Raw genomic sequence first — 16,878 nt, forward strand, 5'->3', positions numbered from 1 at the left:
AAAATCGCCGATGTTTCCAAAATTCGATCGTCGAACCACCAGGACGAGAAATACCACATTTTAAAACGTCCCAATTGTGTTTTTTTAATTTATAAATTTATTATAGCCATGGAATTAGACCCCTCGTCTACGCTTATGCTATGACGTTTCTCAGGACTGGTAAATCAAGTCCGTTTACACCCACTAAAAAAGCATTTCCCTATTCCCTACCAAGTGCAAAAGACAGAGATAGAATATAGATCGACGTTCAGTGTAACTCGGTCTCTAGACGATTATAGATTCTATCGATGTGCGTAGAGAGCGGCACAAAGATAAATAATATTGAACCGTATAAAAATCATTTTATATTATATACGCATTATGGTAATAGTGTTTTTATATTATGTCTTAGTCACTCTCTATAATTTCGACCGCGGAGCATAGTATATTCCTTGGAGTGATTAAATTTTGATTATGGAAATTTTTTTCCTAAAGTACTTATTTCTCGAGATATTTAAAAGTTTCAGGTAAAAAATCACCCACACAAAAGCATTCTTGTTTTCACATCCCAATTCAGACATATATTAATCTAGTTGTAGGTATTAGTATACTCGTAATCGTAACAGAATTAAAATTGACAGGTGAAATAGAATATTGATTGCCATACAATCCAAACTCACAAAGAGATTGAATGTTTACAAATACATCTGATAATACCTCAACATGCTTTTGTTTTAAATTACCATTTTTATGAATAATTTATTAACTTGGATGCGTAGGTGAAATATCCAATAAATCCCATTACCTCACATTATGAGACCCAGGTGTATGCAATATCCATTCTAAAAGTATTAGCTGCGCTTGGGGCAAAATATTCCATTATCTGCATGGGGGAAGAGTTTTATTTTTATCGAAAAATAATATTTGATCATCATATTGTGCGCTTAGTATCAACACTTTTAACGTCCTGTGTTCCATTCACCTCCAATGGATCCGATATAAAAAGTATCACTTCCACTGTTATATTTAATATAAATTACATAATTTGGTTTGTTTTCATAATGGTATTTATGTCAACGACATTTTTAACTCTGCGTTTCTTACACTATTTATTTATAATTTCACTTATATACGTATGTAACTGTACCAAAGTGTAATTGTAAGGACACGACCATAGTGTAAACTTGAGGCTTTAGGTTAGTAACAGCTATGCCCACACATTGTCGTACCACTGTGGTCGTGCATGTGTTTTAAAGCCCATAGCTGTTGCTCGTATCTCCAGACTCTGTTTGAATCCGTACCCTAACACTATTTATAAAATTCGAAACAAGTTCTGCAGGACGCAGCTCTTTGTGAAAGTCGATATTGGTGTATGTCATGGAACATCTTATATTTGTAATTAAAAGTTCTATTTATAAGTTTACGTTACATATTAATTTAGGTTGGCATACAAGAGAAAAAAACAGAACAATTTTACTGCTCAATAGTACAAGGTAATAATACAGTATAAAGACATTAGTAGGGAGAGCAGGATATTCTCGCCAAGAAAATTTTCCAGTTCATACATTTGTAATGATGGTAAGAGTGGCTTAAAGTACGTTACGCTAGCGTCGTTGTATTCCAAGGTCACTAAAAGCAAAGGTTCGGAAATCACAGGTATACCCCTTGGTATACAAGCTGTATGCCTCCATCCAGGGATGTATTCGAAATATTCTATGTTTATATTAGGAAGTTTCGATGCGTACAACTTTATTTCTATACCGGTCTGGCCAGGTAATTATTTCGCATAGACTAAGCAAATTACATGCATCTGCCCTATCAACTTCGGGTGGAAGGGGTCGGACGTGACATATATCATCAAGGCTGCGACTCGGACTCTCGTAAGTGGTTGGCTTTGGGAGCGCACGTGACCCGTTGCAATTTTTCTGAACCGACCGAATACCTAAAGCGGTTTGCTGTTTGTTTATTTTTATTTTTATTCCACTCAAACCTTTGGTAAGAAGTAGAGGAATATTACAAAATAAAAATGGTGTACAGTGCCGAACAAAAAATTAATATTATTAAATGGCATTGTCGTGCAGAAGGTGCAGAGGAAGTCGTTGGTCGATGTATATATTTTCATATTCCGACGAACCAGTTCCCACTGCTAGAACTGTTTTGAATATTTTTCATAAGTTTGAGGAGTATGGATATGTCAATCGGTGTACGAAATGTAGTTATCAAGAACCTCGTCAAATTCCTGAAGTAAGGAGAGAAAAAGAGGTTAATGTCTGTGCTTTTCTGGAAGTAAGTGAGCTGTGTTCTTCCTCCCAAATTTCCGAAGAACTTGTCATTTCAAGTCGTATAGTTCGTCGGAAATAAAAATATGACCAGACCTGTACAACACTGAAAATTACTAATACATAGGAAATTAATAAATAGTCGGTGTAAACATAATGATTACGTCTAAAAATTTTTTGACTTTATTTCGTACATCATACTTTAAAATTAGTTTTAATTACGGCCCTTATTCTTTGGAATCTGTCATTGGTTGCCGGACGATTTTATCGTATGTCTATTCACCCTCCACCCCACTAAATCTGATAAATAACACAGGTCAACATTTGATCTAAGAGTAATCACCGGACCTGACCAGGGTACTTCTAGGTTTTTTGGATCGCTGATTCCGAATCCGAGGTTGACTAAGCTCCATCACGTCAGGTTCAAGGTCATTTGAAGGTCAAATGGCCAAAAATGGTCTAAAAAATCTGAAAAAATTTATACGTAGCCGAGTTCAAAGCCGCTGCTATTTTTACCATTCAAAGACATCTAAGGGTCGTATTAAGGTCATTTGGAGGTCAAATCGAGAAATATGGTCTAAAAATCTGAGAAAATTTATACGTATATTTTTGGAGTAGCTGAGTTAAAATCCGCTGTCAGTTTCACTTCTGAAGGACATCTGAAGGTCATGTCAATTTCATTTGAAGGTGTAATCGAGAAAATCGGTCTAAAAAATCTGAAAAAATCTAGCTGAGTTCGAAGCCGCTGTTATTTTCACCATTTAAGTACATATAAAGGTCGTATCAAGGTCATGTCTAGGGCATTTGTAGGTCAAACCGAGAAAATCGGTCTAAAAATCTGAAAAAATGCATACGTATGTATACGATTCCTGACCGAATGAGGCGAAAACATAAAAGAGGCTAGCCAGTTAAGGTAATTTTCCGGTTAGTTAGGTAGAAATATAAGCGTGTCCAGCCAGTTAAGGCAAGACGAGTGAATGTTCCGACCAGTTAAGGCAGGAAAAAGAGTGTGTCCAGCCACTTAAGGCAAGACGACTTAATGTCCCGGCCAGTTAAGGCAAGAACATAAGCGCGTCCAGACAATTAAGTCAAGACGACTGAATGTCGGAACATTCACTCGTCTTGCCTTAACTAGCTGGACACGCTCTTGTTCATGCCTTAACTGGCTAGGACATTCACTCGTCTTGCCTTAATTGGCTGCACACGCTTATATTTCTACCTAACTAACCGGAAAATTACCTTAACTGGCTAGCCTCTTTTATGTTTTCGCCTCATTCGGTCAGGAATCGTATACATACGTATGCATTTTTTCAGATTTTTTTAGACCGATTTGACCTACAAATGCCCTAGACATGACCTTGATACGACCATTAGATATCTTTGAATGGTAAAAATAGCAGCGGCTTTGAACTCGGCTACGTATAAATTTTTTCAGATTTTTTAGACCGATTTTCTGGATTACACCTTCAAATGAAATTGACATGACCTTCAGATGTCCTTCAGGAGTGAAACTGACAGCGGACTTTAACTCAGCTACTCCAAAAACATACGTATAAATTTTCTCAGATTTTTAGACCATATTTCTCGATTTGACCTCCAAATGACCTTTTTAGATGTCTTTAAATGGTACAAATAGCAGCGACTTTGAACTCGGTTACCCCAAAAACATACGTATGAATTTTTTCAGATTTTTTATACCATTTTTGGCCATTTGACCTTCAAATGACCTTGAACCTGACGTGATGGAGCTTAACCAACCTCGGATTCGGAATCAGCGATCCAAAAAACCTATAAGTACCCTGGTCAGGTCCGGTGATTATTCTTAGGTCAAATGTTGACCTGTGTAATTTACAAGAGTGAATTGCCTTGTTTTGCTTTTAGTGACCTTGGTTACGTTCGTTGGCTCACAAATTTCTCAGTAGATTGCTGAATAATGCACCATAATGCTATTTAATTTCGTATTTCTGACTAAAAATGTTCATGTTTTTCTTGTGTCTTATGTATCGCGAGATGAAAAATAAATCATGTAGATCAAAAGTAAGCATAAAAATACAATTGTTGAAGTTCTGTTTATTGATTATTAGCTAGTGTGGACCCGCTTCGCTAGATCAGTTTTTTTAGTATGTCTGTATAGTTTTTGCATCATATTGAAAGTGGATACCGTGATACATCTTCTCTCTTTTTAACACCTATTTCTTTTCTAACACAGTACTACTTCTCTTTAACACCATTTTCCTTCCTTAACGTCGTTGTTTCTTTCTATAAAATTGTTCTTTCTCTCTTTAACGTATTCCATCTCTTTCTAACATCTGTCTTCTTTTAACAATTTCTATCTCTTTTTACTATCTACTCTCTTTTTATCTTTATAGTATCATTCTTTCTATAAATTTTCAATCAGATCATTTAAAGCAGCAACTTCACCCGCTTCGCACCCTTATAGTTACCACAAAGCCCACACCTACCCTAACCAAATTAAGACAGTATCAGTGGGGGAACCTTGGCTACCCACCCTCACAATCACGGGTCTGCGGAATTAGTGAGTTGCAGAGAAATGTGGGCGTCATGGACACAGGGGTTCACTTTTGTTTATTATATACAGGGTGTTCCTAAATAAGTGTCGCAACGGAAAACTGTAAATTCCTCTTGAAAAGAGAAACATTTTTTTCCTCTTCCATTTTTCTCTTTGGGCTTTCGTTTTCGAGATACACGCTGTCAAAACATTTTTCAGATTTTTGCCAATATCTTAGGAACCGTTTGAACTACAGGACTAAGCTTTTGTACACACATTACCACTATTAATAGCTACTTGTTGCAAATGTTGTTAAATTTCGTTAAAATTGTTAATTATCACTATCTATCTTTTGAATTACAAAAGATTTTCGAAATGTTAGCAAAATGTTTGTTTTTGTTCATAAAAAGTCATTTTTCTTGAAAACGGTTGACTTTAGAGCAATGAACCTAGAGAACTCTTTTTGTTTAAAATTCATTAGCGCTTCTGAATTTGCTATCAAATGTTAATTTTTCCAGTGGCGTAAAAGTTAGGGGGCAAAATCCTTACGTTACCTTAAAATCTCCACCACTGGCACGTTCAATGAATTCGAGACGGATGCGAAAAAGTAGCTATTAATAGTGGTAATGTGTGTACAAAAACTCAGTCCTGCAGATCAAACGGTTACTAAGATATTAGCAAAAAATTAAAATGAAAGCCCAATGAGAAAAATGGAAGAGGAAAAGAATGTTTCTTTTTTCAAGAGGAATTTACAGTTTTCCGTTGCGACACTTATTTAGGAACACCCTGTATATTATTATTTAAGTTTTGCTTAAATAAGGTTATAATTTTTAAAACATGATTTTGTGACTCGTCGTTGTTGCTAATCTAACCTTATTATTATTGCTATTTTATTAATAGCAACACAGTCCCACAAAAAAGAAAAGTGGTATGTTCCAAAGAAGAGACATATGCATTATTATGGGGTTAGAATCGCTCCATCACCCGAAAAACTGCCTTTGAATAAGAAAAATGTGGAAAATTCTATTTGTTCACAATAGACGAGGTCCAACTTCATCTTTCATTATCTCTAATAGATTAACATTTTTGATAGTACAAAAAATATATCTTAAAGTTTCATTGCTTTTCAGATGTGATTCTAGCTTCAATATTATATTTATGTGTCGAAGGTATGTACAAACTGCTGGTTTCCACTAATGGGTTTCGCCAGCAGTTTGAAAAACGAAACCTCTTTTTTCCTCTATTTTTTTTAAAATTTCGAATAACGAAATTTAATTAGAAGAGTAAGGATTATTATCAGAATTTAGTTGAGGAAAAGTTGGAAATCTTTAAAAATTTGTTGGATGATTAAAAAAAAACTAGCCAAAAACACAGAAAAGGAAAAGCAGTCTAGTGCATAGATCCTTTGAAGATAATTCGTTACAAAAGAATGAACGAAGTAAAAGAAAAATCATTTCTTATCTGGAAATGATTCGAATACCCTCATTTCTCTGCGGACATCAAATGACTGAGTTTCTCAGATTTTAGGTTATTTTGCACGCTATAAAAATACTGGAGATTGATAGAATGATTCCGATTTCATATTCGGCTTCAACACGTCAAAATACATGCAGATACGGTCCTACAAAAACTTCCATTCTCTTTTTACAGTAATTCCAAATGCTATACTCCCTACTCCCCTAGAGTGAGATTTTCCGTATATAAGGGTTTTCGGCAATTATAAAAACGGGGGGGGGGGTATTGGAGCAGGCCAAATACTTTACACTTTAGATAGATAGATAGCTTGTAATTGTAATTTAAAGCGTTTGCTGAATATACAGTGTCCATGTTGAAATATGATATATCTACAGCGTGTTTTTAAAAAAGCTGCCATAAATACAGTATTTAATTGTTCATAAAAGTAAGATGGTCTAACTTGTGTCTATTTGTTCCATATTTTTAAGATACAATGCGTCAAGGCATTTTTATATCTAAAAAGGTTATGGAAAATGTTGTTTCAAATGAAGTTTTAAATTAAACTTCAAAGTTCAATTTGTCACATTTTAAATCATAAAGACAAATACAATCATTACCTACTTAAGTTTAGTTTTTACGTATGTTTTAATTGAAATAAAATTAGTTTTATTTTAGAGAAGAAACATAGATATTAAAATGTTTATGTCAGATCATCAGCCTAAATTCATTCTTCTTCCTTGTACAAAATGACTATACTTAATACGAAATAGGAAAGTATTATCTATGTATGTGTGTATGAATACAGGATGGGTCAAATCTACATTCTAAATGTTACAATTAAAAATGGGTTCAAATTTAAAATTTTTACACCAATACTAAGTTGTTCGGTACTTAATACGTCATACATTATAACCATTGTATTAAAAATGAATTAACTTGCAGGTCATCCGAACGTCAAGCTATTTATTTCACATGGTGGACTTTTGGGAACCATAGAGGCTGTTCACTGTGGCGTACCTATAGTGTTCATACCTCAATTTGGAGACCAGCATACGAATGCTAAAGCTATTCAATCTGTAGGAGGAGGCATGGTTCTTAGGATAGAAGATATCACAGAAGATGCAGTGTATAAAGTTCTGACAAAAGTGCTGAGTCCAGAGTAAGTAACGCTGGTGGTAATATTTTGAGAAGATATGCCATTTTTCTGAGCAATCACCATATTTTTAAATAAACTACTTACATATGCACATATATCCGGTTGAACACTGTTGGCAAGGTATCGGTGGCATCATTTGAGTAATTCCTAAAAGACGACGTGGATTATTTCGGCAATACATATTATTGAGATATCAGAAAATGTAAAAGACAAAAAAATGGTTAAATAAAAGTTTAACAGATAATAAACTTTCCTAGTTTTACGAATTTTTGAAATTTTATATCTGTAAACCGTTTTTCATTTAACAATATTTTTAGAGTATTCGAGATTTAAATAAAACAAACGCATTATAAATTACATTTTTTAACATTTTTTAATATTTTAACAACAAAGAGAATGGGTTTGATCTCTCACCCTCTGTCTCTGTCGAACTGTTTACATATCTATTGGTCTACTGGCGCTGAACAATGAGGACAAATTAATTAGTTAGTTAAATTATGACAAATGAAATTCGCCAAATATTCAAAGAGGGAGTCGACCATGAAATAGAAAACTAACTAATTGTAAATCTTAAATTAAATTTTTATAAATTACAAAATTAGGTCTAAAAGCAAATTAATAAATATAAATGAGATTGTCAAAGATACTTAAACAGCGGTTTGAAATTGCAATTTAGATTAGCTTGAATATTATTACAATTATTTTGATTCTCTCAAAACAACTAAATTTGCTTATTAAAATTACCAAAGGAAGTATTATGAAGAAATTTACTTGAACTTCATTGTCGGAAAATATATGTCGCCAAAACATAACACCATTTATTTGATATAGTTAAAATTTTTGCCTAAGAGCGTCCCCCTTTGCCTGTTTCAAACATTTACGTTGTTTTTTTTTTCATGAAATATTTATTCTAACTTTTTTCAGGAAAATAAATAAATGTAAGTGCAATTATTATAGTCAGAATATTGGTATCAGGTAGCCTATAACCATTAATTTTGAATTAACAAAACTATCACTCGATTCATTTACATAAACATAAATTCTAAAGCCCTTTACAAGGGCTTTAGAGTTTATGTTGAATGACGTTTACAAAAAAGAGAAATTTTTTGAACATTGATAAGCATACGAAAAACATGCAATTAATATGAAGAGTGAATCAAGCTAACTGCATTATTGTCACATTGACAATAATCCGGTTTGATAACTACTTTCCATTTTTATAGATTAAAAGTATCTATTAGAGGGAATTTCCTCATCCGAGTTTAGCTTTCGAATTAAGCTCCACAGCTTAGATAGTTGTTCCGTCATATCATCATACTGAAAGAATATTTGGGTTACGGTCTCCCTTTCTCCAATATTCTATATATACTCAGATGCTTTCTAAGTCTGCAAAGTCTGGTTAGAAGTCCTGATGTTATACTTACTGATTTGAGATAGGTCAACTTACTTAATGATCCTTTTAAGAATATCCAGCCTTATGTCTGTTCTGAAGTTACCATCACTTTTGGGCATTACCTTCACCCATTTTTACTGGGCCAGTATGGTATCCAGAATGCCGCTCGCGACAAAACCATTTGAAAAATCTCAATCGACAGCCCTTCATGTTCATAACGATCAGATCGCTACTGAACCAGACTTTGAATTAATGGCCAAATCTTTTGACTTTGGACCTGGTTCTGCGTGCGGACACTGAAGTAGTTCTAACATATTCCTTGAAAGTCTTTAGCATTCGTAAGATAAATGATCTATGAAAAAAGTTGTTATCATAAGTCACTTACAACTTCTCCAAAAATATTAATAATTAATAATTTTTTTATTCGTCAATTTACAATCAGACAAAGTGAACATGTAGATGCAAATATTTACTATAAAATAACATCATAATGTTCACATAATTTTAATCTTTAATTTGAATACGATCATTCTCTATATAGTTCTATAAATTGCTGTTGCATCATCAGATTTATTGAAAAAAGCATAAACGCTGATACACCGATTTATCAGCGCTTTGACTTGGCATATGTTTCAGAGAAAAACTAATATTTGTAACATCGGCACACAAAATATCTCGATTTAGCTAAAGAAGGAGTTTTCCCTTTGCTCAGACTAACGAAATTATGGTTAATCTTTGTTTCTAGAATATCTTATTCTTTTGTTTTTAAATGATCTGCGAAGAGAATGTCTTTTTTTTTTCATCTTTAGTTTCCGGTACATCCCGTTTCAGATTCCAACAATAGTCAGCTAACTTATTTACGTTCCATCTTCCTTGATATCGCTTTTCCATTTCTTTGAGGTCTTGATGAAACCTTTTGCCCTGTTCTTCCCTAAAATCTCCAAGGTTGTCTAGAAAATAATTATAATTGTTTCATTGAAACAATGAATACTAAAGGAAAAGATGCAGGGTTGAATTTTAAAGAAGTGTGTGAACATTTTCTCGGGAATAATAAAAGCGAAAAATTCGAAGAAATATGGTCAGCAACTTCTAGAATCTACATTACCTCGAACCACACCTCGATTACAAGGAGAAAGATTTCGTCAAGATACAAGTGAAATGGAGAATCGATACCAATGAAGATGAGATATCAACATGATGGCAGATTTCTGTTGGTCACTAAAGCGAAAAACGAATCAGAGTAGACAGAAGAGAAAGAGTAACTCGCTGTATGGGTCATTCGACGAGAAAAGAGTTCGCTACAAGAGAAGAAAAGTGTAAGAGCAACATCAAAAAAGCCTAGTTCAAGTTAGTAGAATTTATTTGGAAGTAATTCATTCCATTGCATTTATTCAAGATTTTTTAGGATTCACGAATTCCATTTTTTACGATATTTTACGATTTTTGCAAAATTTTTGGGTAATGAGGCTCAACAGACTTCAAATTCGACTCGACAAAATTTATGAGCAGAATACTTGATCCAATCTAGAAAGTTTTTTCAGTTTTATTAATGTTTTTTGCCATTTCAGCTATTCTTTGCGTTTTTTTTTCAAAATCGGTGGGGGGATACAGCTAATAGACTTCAGACTTGAACTCAGCGTGTCAAAATACTTAAGAATACACTTGATTAAGGTCAGAAAAACATTATTCTTATTTTTTGCGCTCACTAACGTGATTTTTTGCGATTTTTCGCTATTTTTGGTGATCTTTCGCTACTATTTTGCGATTTTTGCAAAATCTGTGGGGATGCAACTTAAAACACCAGATTTGGAGTCAGCATATCAAAATACATAAGAAACCCACTAGATCAAGTTCAGAAGATTTTTTCGAATTTTTTTGGGTTCACTAACATGAATTTCGGCGATTTTCCACTATTTTTGCCAATTTCTCAAAATTTTGGGGATGTTTGAGCTAAACGGACTTCAAGTTTATTGGGTCAATTTAAAGGTACAAACCACTTTTTGTGTGCCGGTGTTATTAATGCCGTCAATAAAAATGTATTCCAAAGTAATATTTTAACATATAACTATAATAAGTAGATAATTAAATAGAGTATTAAAGTATCATAGTAGTATGTAGTAGTATTAGAGTATTAGAGTATTAGAGTATTAGAGTATTAGAGTATTAGAATATTAGAGTATTAGAGTAGAGTATGTCGTAACTATACTGTAATAATATTAGTAGTGACGCCTTATTGATAACATTTTCTATTTCAGTTTCAGGCAGCAAGCTAAAGAGTTGTCCGAAAGATTTAGGGACCGCCCACTGCCACCACTTGAGACAGCCATTTATTGGGTGGAATACGTGGCAAGACATAAAGGAGCACCGCATATGAGAACAGCAGCTGTTAATATGCCCTTCTATAAATATTATCTGTTAGATGTCGCTGCCACTTTGTTCCTTGCTTTTAGTTTATTTATTTACGTTTTATATTTAGCTGTTAATTTTATACTACAAAAAGTTTTCAGGCTTAGAAGTGGAAAGGTCAAAAAAGCTTAATAAAATATTGGTAACAATCTTGTAATAATAAAAATCAGACGAATTAAAATAAGAAAAGAATATATTAGTGCAATTAAAAAATATACGTAATAAAAATAAATAAATATAAGGTTTAACTTCAAAAACTAATCATTTTTTTTGACAAATTACTTACCTATCCCAAAAACTGCTTTCACTTGGCTTTTATAATAATATAATCATATATTGTTATAACTGTCATATATACAGGGTGTTTCAGATCGGGTGAATTAACCTTTAATCGCAAATAGAACTCAATATTGTCATATTTGCAATAAAACATTACATATTATGTTCAAAATGATGTCCTTCACTAGCTATCCACAAAACTCTCTTGTTCATATCACATTTTACAGTTGTTCTGTTATTCTTGATATGACTACACAAGACTGTACACCGGTTTCTACAAATATGTGTGGATTTTCTGCAGTCCAGGTTCTATAATTTTGGCTATACAGAGTGATTTAGGTTTATTCTGGATACTTTAATAATCGATAGAACAGGTTCATGATATAAACGTATTTCCTAATTCGTGTCGTTTCGGAGATAGAGGGCGTTGAACTAGATTTTTTTTCTTCTTTACCATTTTTAGTAGTATGAAAAACATCATTGTTACGAGTTACCACTTCTAACAAATATTTTTTGATTTTTACAATTACGTACCGTAATTGGTTTTATATTTCCAAATAATTATCTCAAATGATTAATAGTGGAATCAACCTCCAATGTGCTATTAGATTCAGTGAAAAATTCTCCCGGTAATCTAATGGTTTGACCAAAAACTAATTCAGCAGGTGAATATTTAATATTCACCTATATTATAATTACCTATACCTATATTTATTAAACCTACCTATATTTATACCTATATTTTATTAACCTATACCTACCTATATTTTATTAAAGCTCTAAAACCTAGTAAAACAATAGGAATTTCATCTTTCCAGTGCTTAGTATTACTACGAGCCATTAGAGCCGTTTTTAAAGTTCACTGAAATCGTTTTACCGTTCCATTACTTTGGGGATGATACGGTGTAGTATGTATCTTATGTGCCCTTAGAAATTTAGTAAACTGTCTAAATAATTCTGACTCAAATTGTCTACCTTGATCTGTAGTAATAGTGTGAGGAACACCAAATCTACTAACGTATTCAGTAAATAACTTATTTGCTACCGTTACAGCTGTCATGTTCCTAAGAGGGTATGCCTCTGGCCATCTACTAAAACGATCAACCACTGTAAATATATAATTATTACAACCACCAGACATAGGTCAAGGACCTACTAAATCAATATGTATCTGCTCAAATCTACCTTTAGGGGTATTAAATCATCCCATTTCAGGCTTTGTATGTTTGTACACTTTAGACTTTTGACAATCTAGACATTGTTTAGCCCATAACCCAATATACAGATATTGGGTTATGAATACAGATTCATTTTTGCCCAAAAATATTTCGATTTTATCAATTTCTTTGATGCTCGAACTGCAGGTGGGTTATTGAATGTAATTTCATAAAAAAAATATTTCCGCATTGTTAGTGGTACATAAGGTCTATTTTGATATACATATTACACTACAATTATTGCTTGCTGTAATCCGATATGATCTTCACGACCACCAATAACTCGGTTCCTTTTCTTGACTCTTGTTTCCCCCTTTTGAGTTCCTTACTTCTCGCTCTTACTTGATTTGGCAGATGATGATTGTAAACTGACTGCTACTTTTCTTGATCCTTTTAGTTTTCGTCCAAACTTTTCAAGCTGAAGATAGTTGCTGCCAATGCAGCTCCTTATTGCGGCCTTATGTCTCTCGTTCAAAATTGTCCGCTGCCACTGCAGCTGCTTATTGCGGCCTTGCGCCTCTCGATCAAAATTTTTTTAGTTTCGATCGCGTCACCATATTTGCAGCCTTCGTGTGGGATAAATTAATTACATCAATTTGGAGAACATATGTTATTTCTGTTTCTTTACATTCGTTTCCAATACTTCTAACTTGGTTTCTAGATTGATATCAAAAACACAATCTTAATAATACTATTATATCAATGGATACTCAACAATAACAATCGGCGACTACGGAGTGAATGCAAGCATGCCATCACCCGCCTTCATTTCGAGAAAATGGGCCATTATAAAGGTATTTTGTTCTGGAATCAACGGCATAATGCGTTCTGAAATAAAACCAACCAATAATTCGACAAAATACCGAAAGCTTATCTGTGAAAACAGCTGATTGATTTGAAATATGTACGATTTAATATTAAAGCAAAAGAAATAATAAAATTATGGCAACACGAAAATAAACACGGACGACGGACGCCACACAAATGTCAAAATTACTGGTCAGGTGGCTTGTAATCATTTATGAAAGCTCTGTATATAATACACAAATCACCAATGTGTTCCGCGAAAGCTTTACGTGAAATGACAAAACGCTAGGTGTGAGTAAACTTATTCAGGATTGGTAGAAAAGTATATATTTATGGTAGAAACGACACGAAGTGCTCTTATTAAGCAGAAATCGCTTATTTTCAAGGAAAGCAGGAAACACGAACACTCCGTTAAGGACGGATACTTGAAACGCAGTCAGCTCCTTATAACACCTACTTATGGGGCAGATATGCATGCAAACTTACGGGCATATAATTTTGTTGACGCATAAAAATTCACATTTAATTAGGTGCGACACTTCACACAACAAATAAAAGAAAAACTGAATGCTAAAGTGTAGTTTAGTTAAGAAAATTGTTTAGATTAACATTGTTACATAAAAAAAAATAAAGTAAAAATCTAAGAACATTGTAATTGTAAGATTATTTATTGAAAAATAATAAGTTGGTAAACAAATTTTCAAGAATTACGTAATTACAGAAAAGGTGGTTCCATCAATTTTATCCAGTTTTCATAAATGTTACGTAGTAATGGTGTTCTAGCATTGTCGTGGTTTTTGTACTCTAACATCAACGAAGCATTCTGTAAAAAAATCAAGAAGCGCAAAATTCTATGAAGGTATTAAAAGTTGCAGTCTTTTTATCAAAAATTGAATCGTTTTTTGTTGTCTATGATCGACTCAAAATTAGCGTAAGAAATTGGTTTTTGTAAAAGCCTGTGCAATAAGTTTCATTGCACGACTTAAGGTAAAAGGTGTATCAGCAAGAATATGAGTATTTTATTCATTAACACTCATTTTTAGGGATGTTTTTATATGCCTTGGAATCAACACAATTTCAAATAATAATTCTAGGCAATTCATATCCCCTCGAAGTAGTAGACAGTATATCGGTAGCGGCAACAGCATTTTTTGATATTGCTTCCTTTGCTTACTATCTGTGCAAAATTGATATCGCAATTTTGTTTTCTTCTACGTAAGATTCTGCCATAGTCAATGCCTTCCTCTTCGATTTTATAACATCTGCATTTGTAAACGTGATTCAAAGATGTCCACCAATTTCGTTTGGTATTTTATATATTTTCCAAAGATATTAATTCGTACCCATCTGCCGAAGAGATCACTTTCCATTATAGTAGATAGCAAATAGTGCTTCTTGTGTTATTGCTGCATGTACAGGCTGTTACAAATTCGATTCTCACTACAGGAATCTCGAAAACGGTAAGAGATACAAACTAGCTTAAATGGGGGTAAAGTTGCGTAATTAGGGGACCAACATTATACCTCTAAAAAATCAAAGCTAACATGATTAGTTTTCGAAATATTTGAAAAAACCGAATTTTTGGAAATCCGTTTTTGTTTCATTTCAACCTTGTTTGAGGTGATACTTACACTTTTTGCCCTCTATCGAATGGCATAATCAATCTTTATATGTAACGTTTCGTCTCTCCAGGACCATCAGCAACTTCATTTTTTTAAATACGACCCTAGAAATTTTATTACATTTTTTACAAGCCTTCATGATCCCCAATAATATACTGCCTCAGCCCGAACCAGATTCAGACGTTTTGTCTGGAAAAATTCATCTTGAGTGTATTCGTTCCAAATTTATCTAAATTTTTTATTTAGATTTCTTTGTTTATTGAATTATCATATTTAAACTATTACCACCACGCATTAAAATAAAAAATTATTAGAGTATTATTCCCGTGTCCATAGTTATTTCTAGGCTTCTCGAGTGCTTAAAATTTAAACAAATTTCGATCTATTTGTTTCAGGATATTCATACAAATACAACAGACATGTTCCTTCACAGTTGCGGTTACAGGGATAATAAATTCCGATAATATTAAGCTGATATTCCTTTTTCAACCTTTGCCAGAACGAAAATGTTTTTGAACATTTACTGAAATTTTTTAAAGAATAATATTCAGTTGGCGTTTTGGTTGTTCATATGCATTTTTAAGAATTAATTTGTCATAATAGAATTAAAATTGTTATAATGGTTTAATTTTGACGCAACAATATTGAGTTATGTATGACCAAGTGTGATGGTAATAGTTAATAATAATAAATGTGTTATTGTAACGCGTGTTGGTAATAGTTAACTAGATGGATTTCACAGGGTCTAACGACACTTACAGTGTACGATAATTCAATAAACAAAGAAATCTAAATAAAAAAAATTAGATAAATTTGGAACGAATACACTGAAGATGAAATTTTCGAGACAAAACGTCTGAATCTGGTTCGGGCTGAGGCAGTACAGTATTGGGGGTCATTAAGCCTTGTAAAAAATGTAATAAAATTTCTAGGGTTGTATTTAAAAAAAATGAAGTTGATGATGGTCCTGGAGAGATGAAACGTTACATATAAAAATTGATTATGCCATTCGATAGAGCGCAAAAAGTGGCCATGAGAAAGTGTTCTTCTTTGTTCAATATCAGCTCAAACAAAGCTGAAATAAAACAAACACGAATTTCCAAAATTTCGGGTTTTTTCAAATATTTCGAAAACTAATCGTGTTAGTTTTGATTTTTTAGAGGCATAATGTTGGTCCTCTGATTACGGTACTTTGCCTCAATTTAAGCTACTTCGTACCTCTTACAGGTTCCGAGATCCCTGTAGTGAGAAGCGAATTTGTAACAGCCTATATTTTATTATGGCTTCCTCGTTCTTACTCTAATTTAGAAGTACGAAGCTAAATAATTTTACCAAATGAAGTCAAAAACATCTTATGTAATCTCTGAAGAAGTGCGACGTCGCTGTTACATTCTGCTGTGTAATATTAAAATATTTGATATATTGATAAATAAAACTGATTATTATTTTATCTAATGTACTGTTTCTTAAACTTTTCGTATTGTGAGTTTATGTGCAGACTTTGAAATCTTTGTTAGCAATCCGTAAAACCTTATAATTTTATACACATAAAAAGTGTTACTTTTATTTTTTGTTTTTTTTTTCAGTATATCTTCGAATCAATTTTAGTAACTTGATTTGCAAACAGCTTTACCAGGGGCATACGAGGTCTATTCAGAAAATAACCGAACTTCATTTTTTAAACGTAGTTATTAATTTTATACATTATTGGTCCATGTCTTCTTCAAAGTACTCCTCTCCCCTATTCATATACTTTTCCAGCTGTGTTTCCATTTC

At 33.1% G+C, this 16,878-nt stretch overlaps 1 protein-coding gene across 1 annotated transcript in view; it reads left to right on the forward strand.

Moving 5' to 3' along the window:
* LOC108910273 (UDP-glucuronosyltransferase 1-8) overlaps positions 1 to 11,380 on the forward strand; it is a 29,921-nt gene extending 18,541 nt beyond the window's left edge. Inside the window, exons 4-5 of the mRNA XM_018714832.1 lie at positions 7,165 to 7,381; positions 11,027 to 11,380. Coding sequence (XP_018570348.1) covers positions 7,165 to 7,381; positions 11,027 to 11,309 — 500 coding nt within the window. The 3' untranslated portion in view covers positions 11,310 to 11,380. The remainder of the gene's footprint in view (positions 1 to 7,164; positions 7,382 to 11,026) is intronic.
* Positions 11,381 to 16,878: the final 5,498 nt, after the last annotated feature.

This window comes from Anoplophora glabripennis, unplaced genomic scaffold, assembly GCF_000390285.2.
Source record: "Anoplophora glabripennis isolate ALB-LARVAE unplaced genomic scaffold, Agla_2.0 scaffold332, whole genome shotgun sequence".
NCBI classification, from domain to species: Eukaryota; Metazoa; Arthropoda; class Insecta; order Coleoptera; family Cerambycidae; genus Anoplophora; species Anoplophora glabripennis.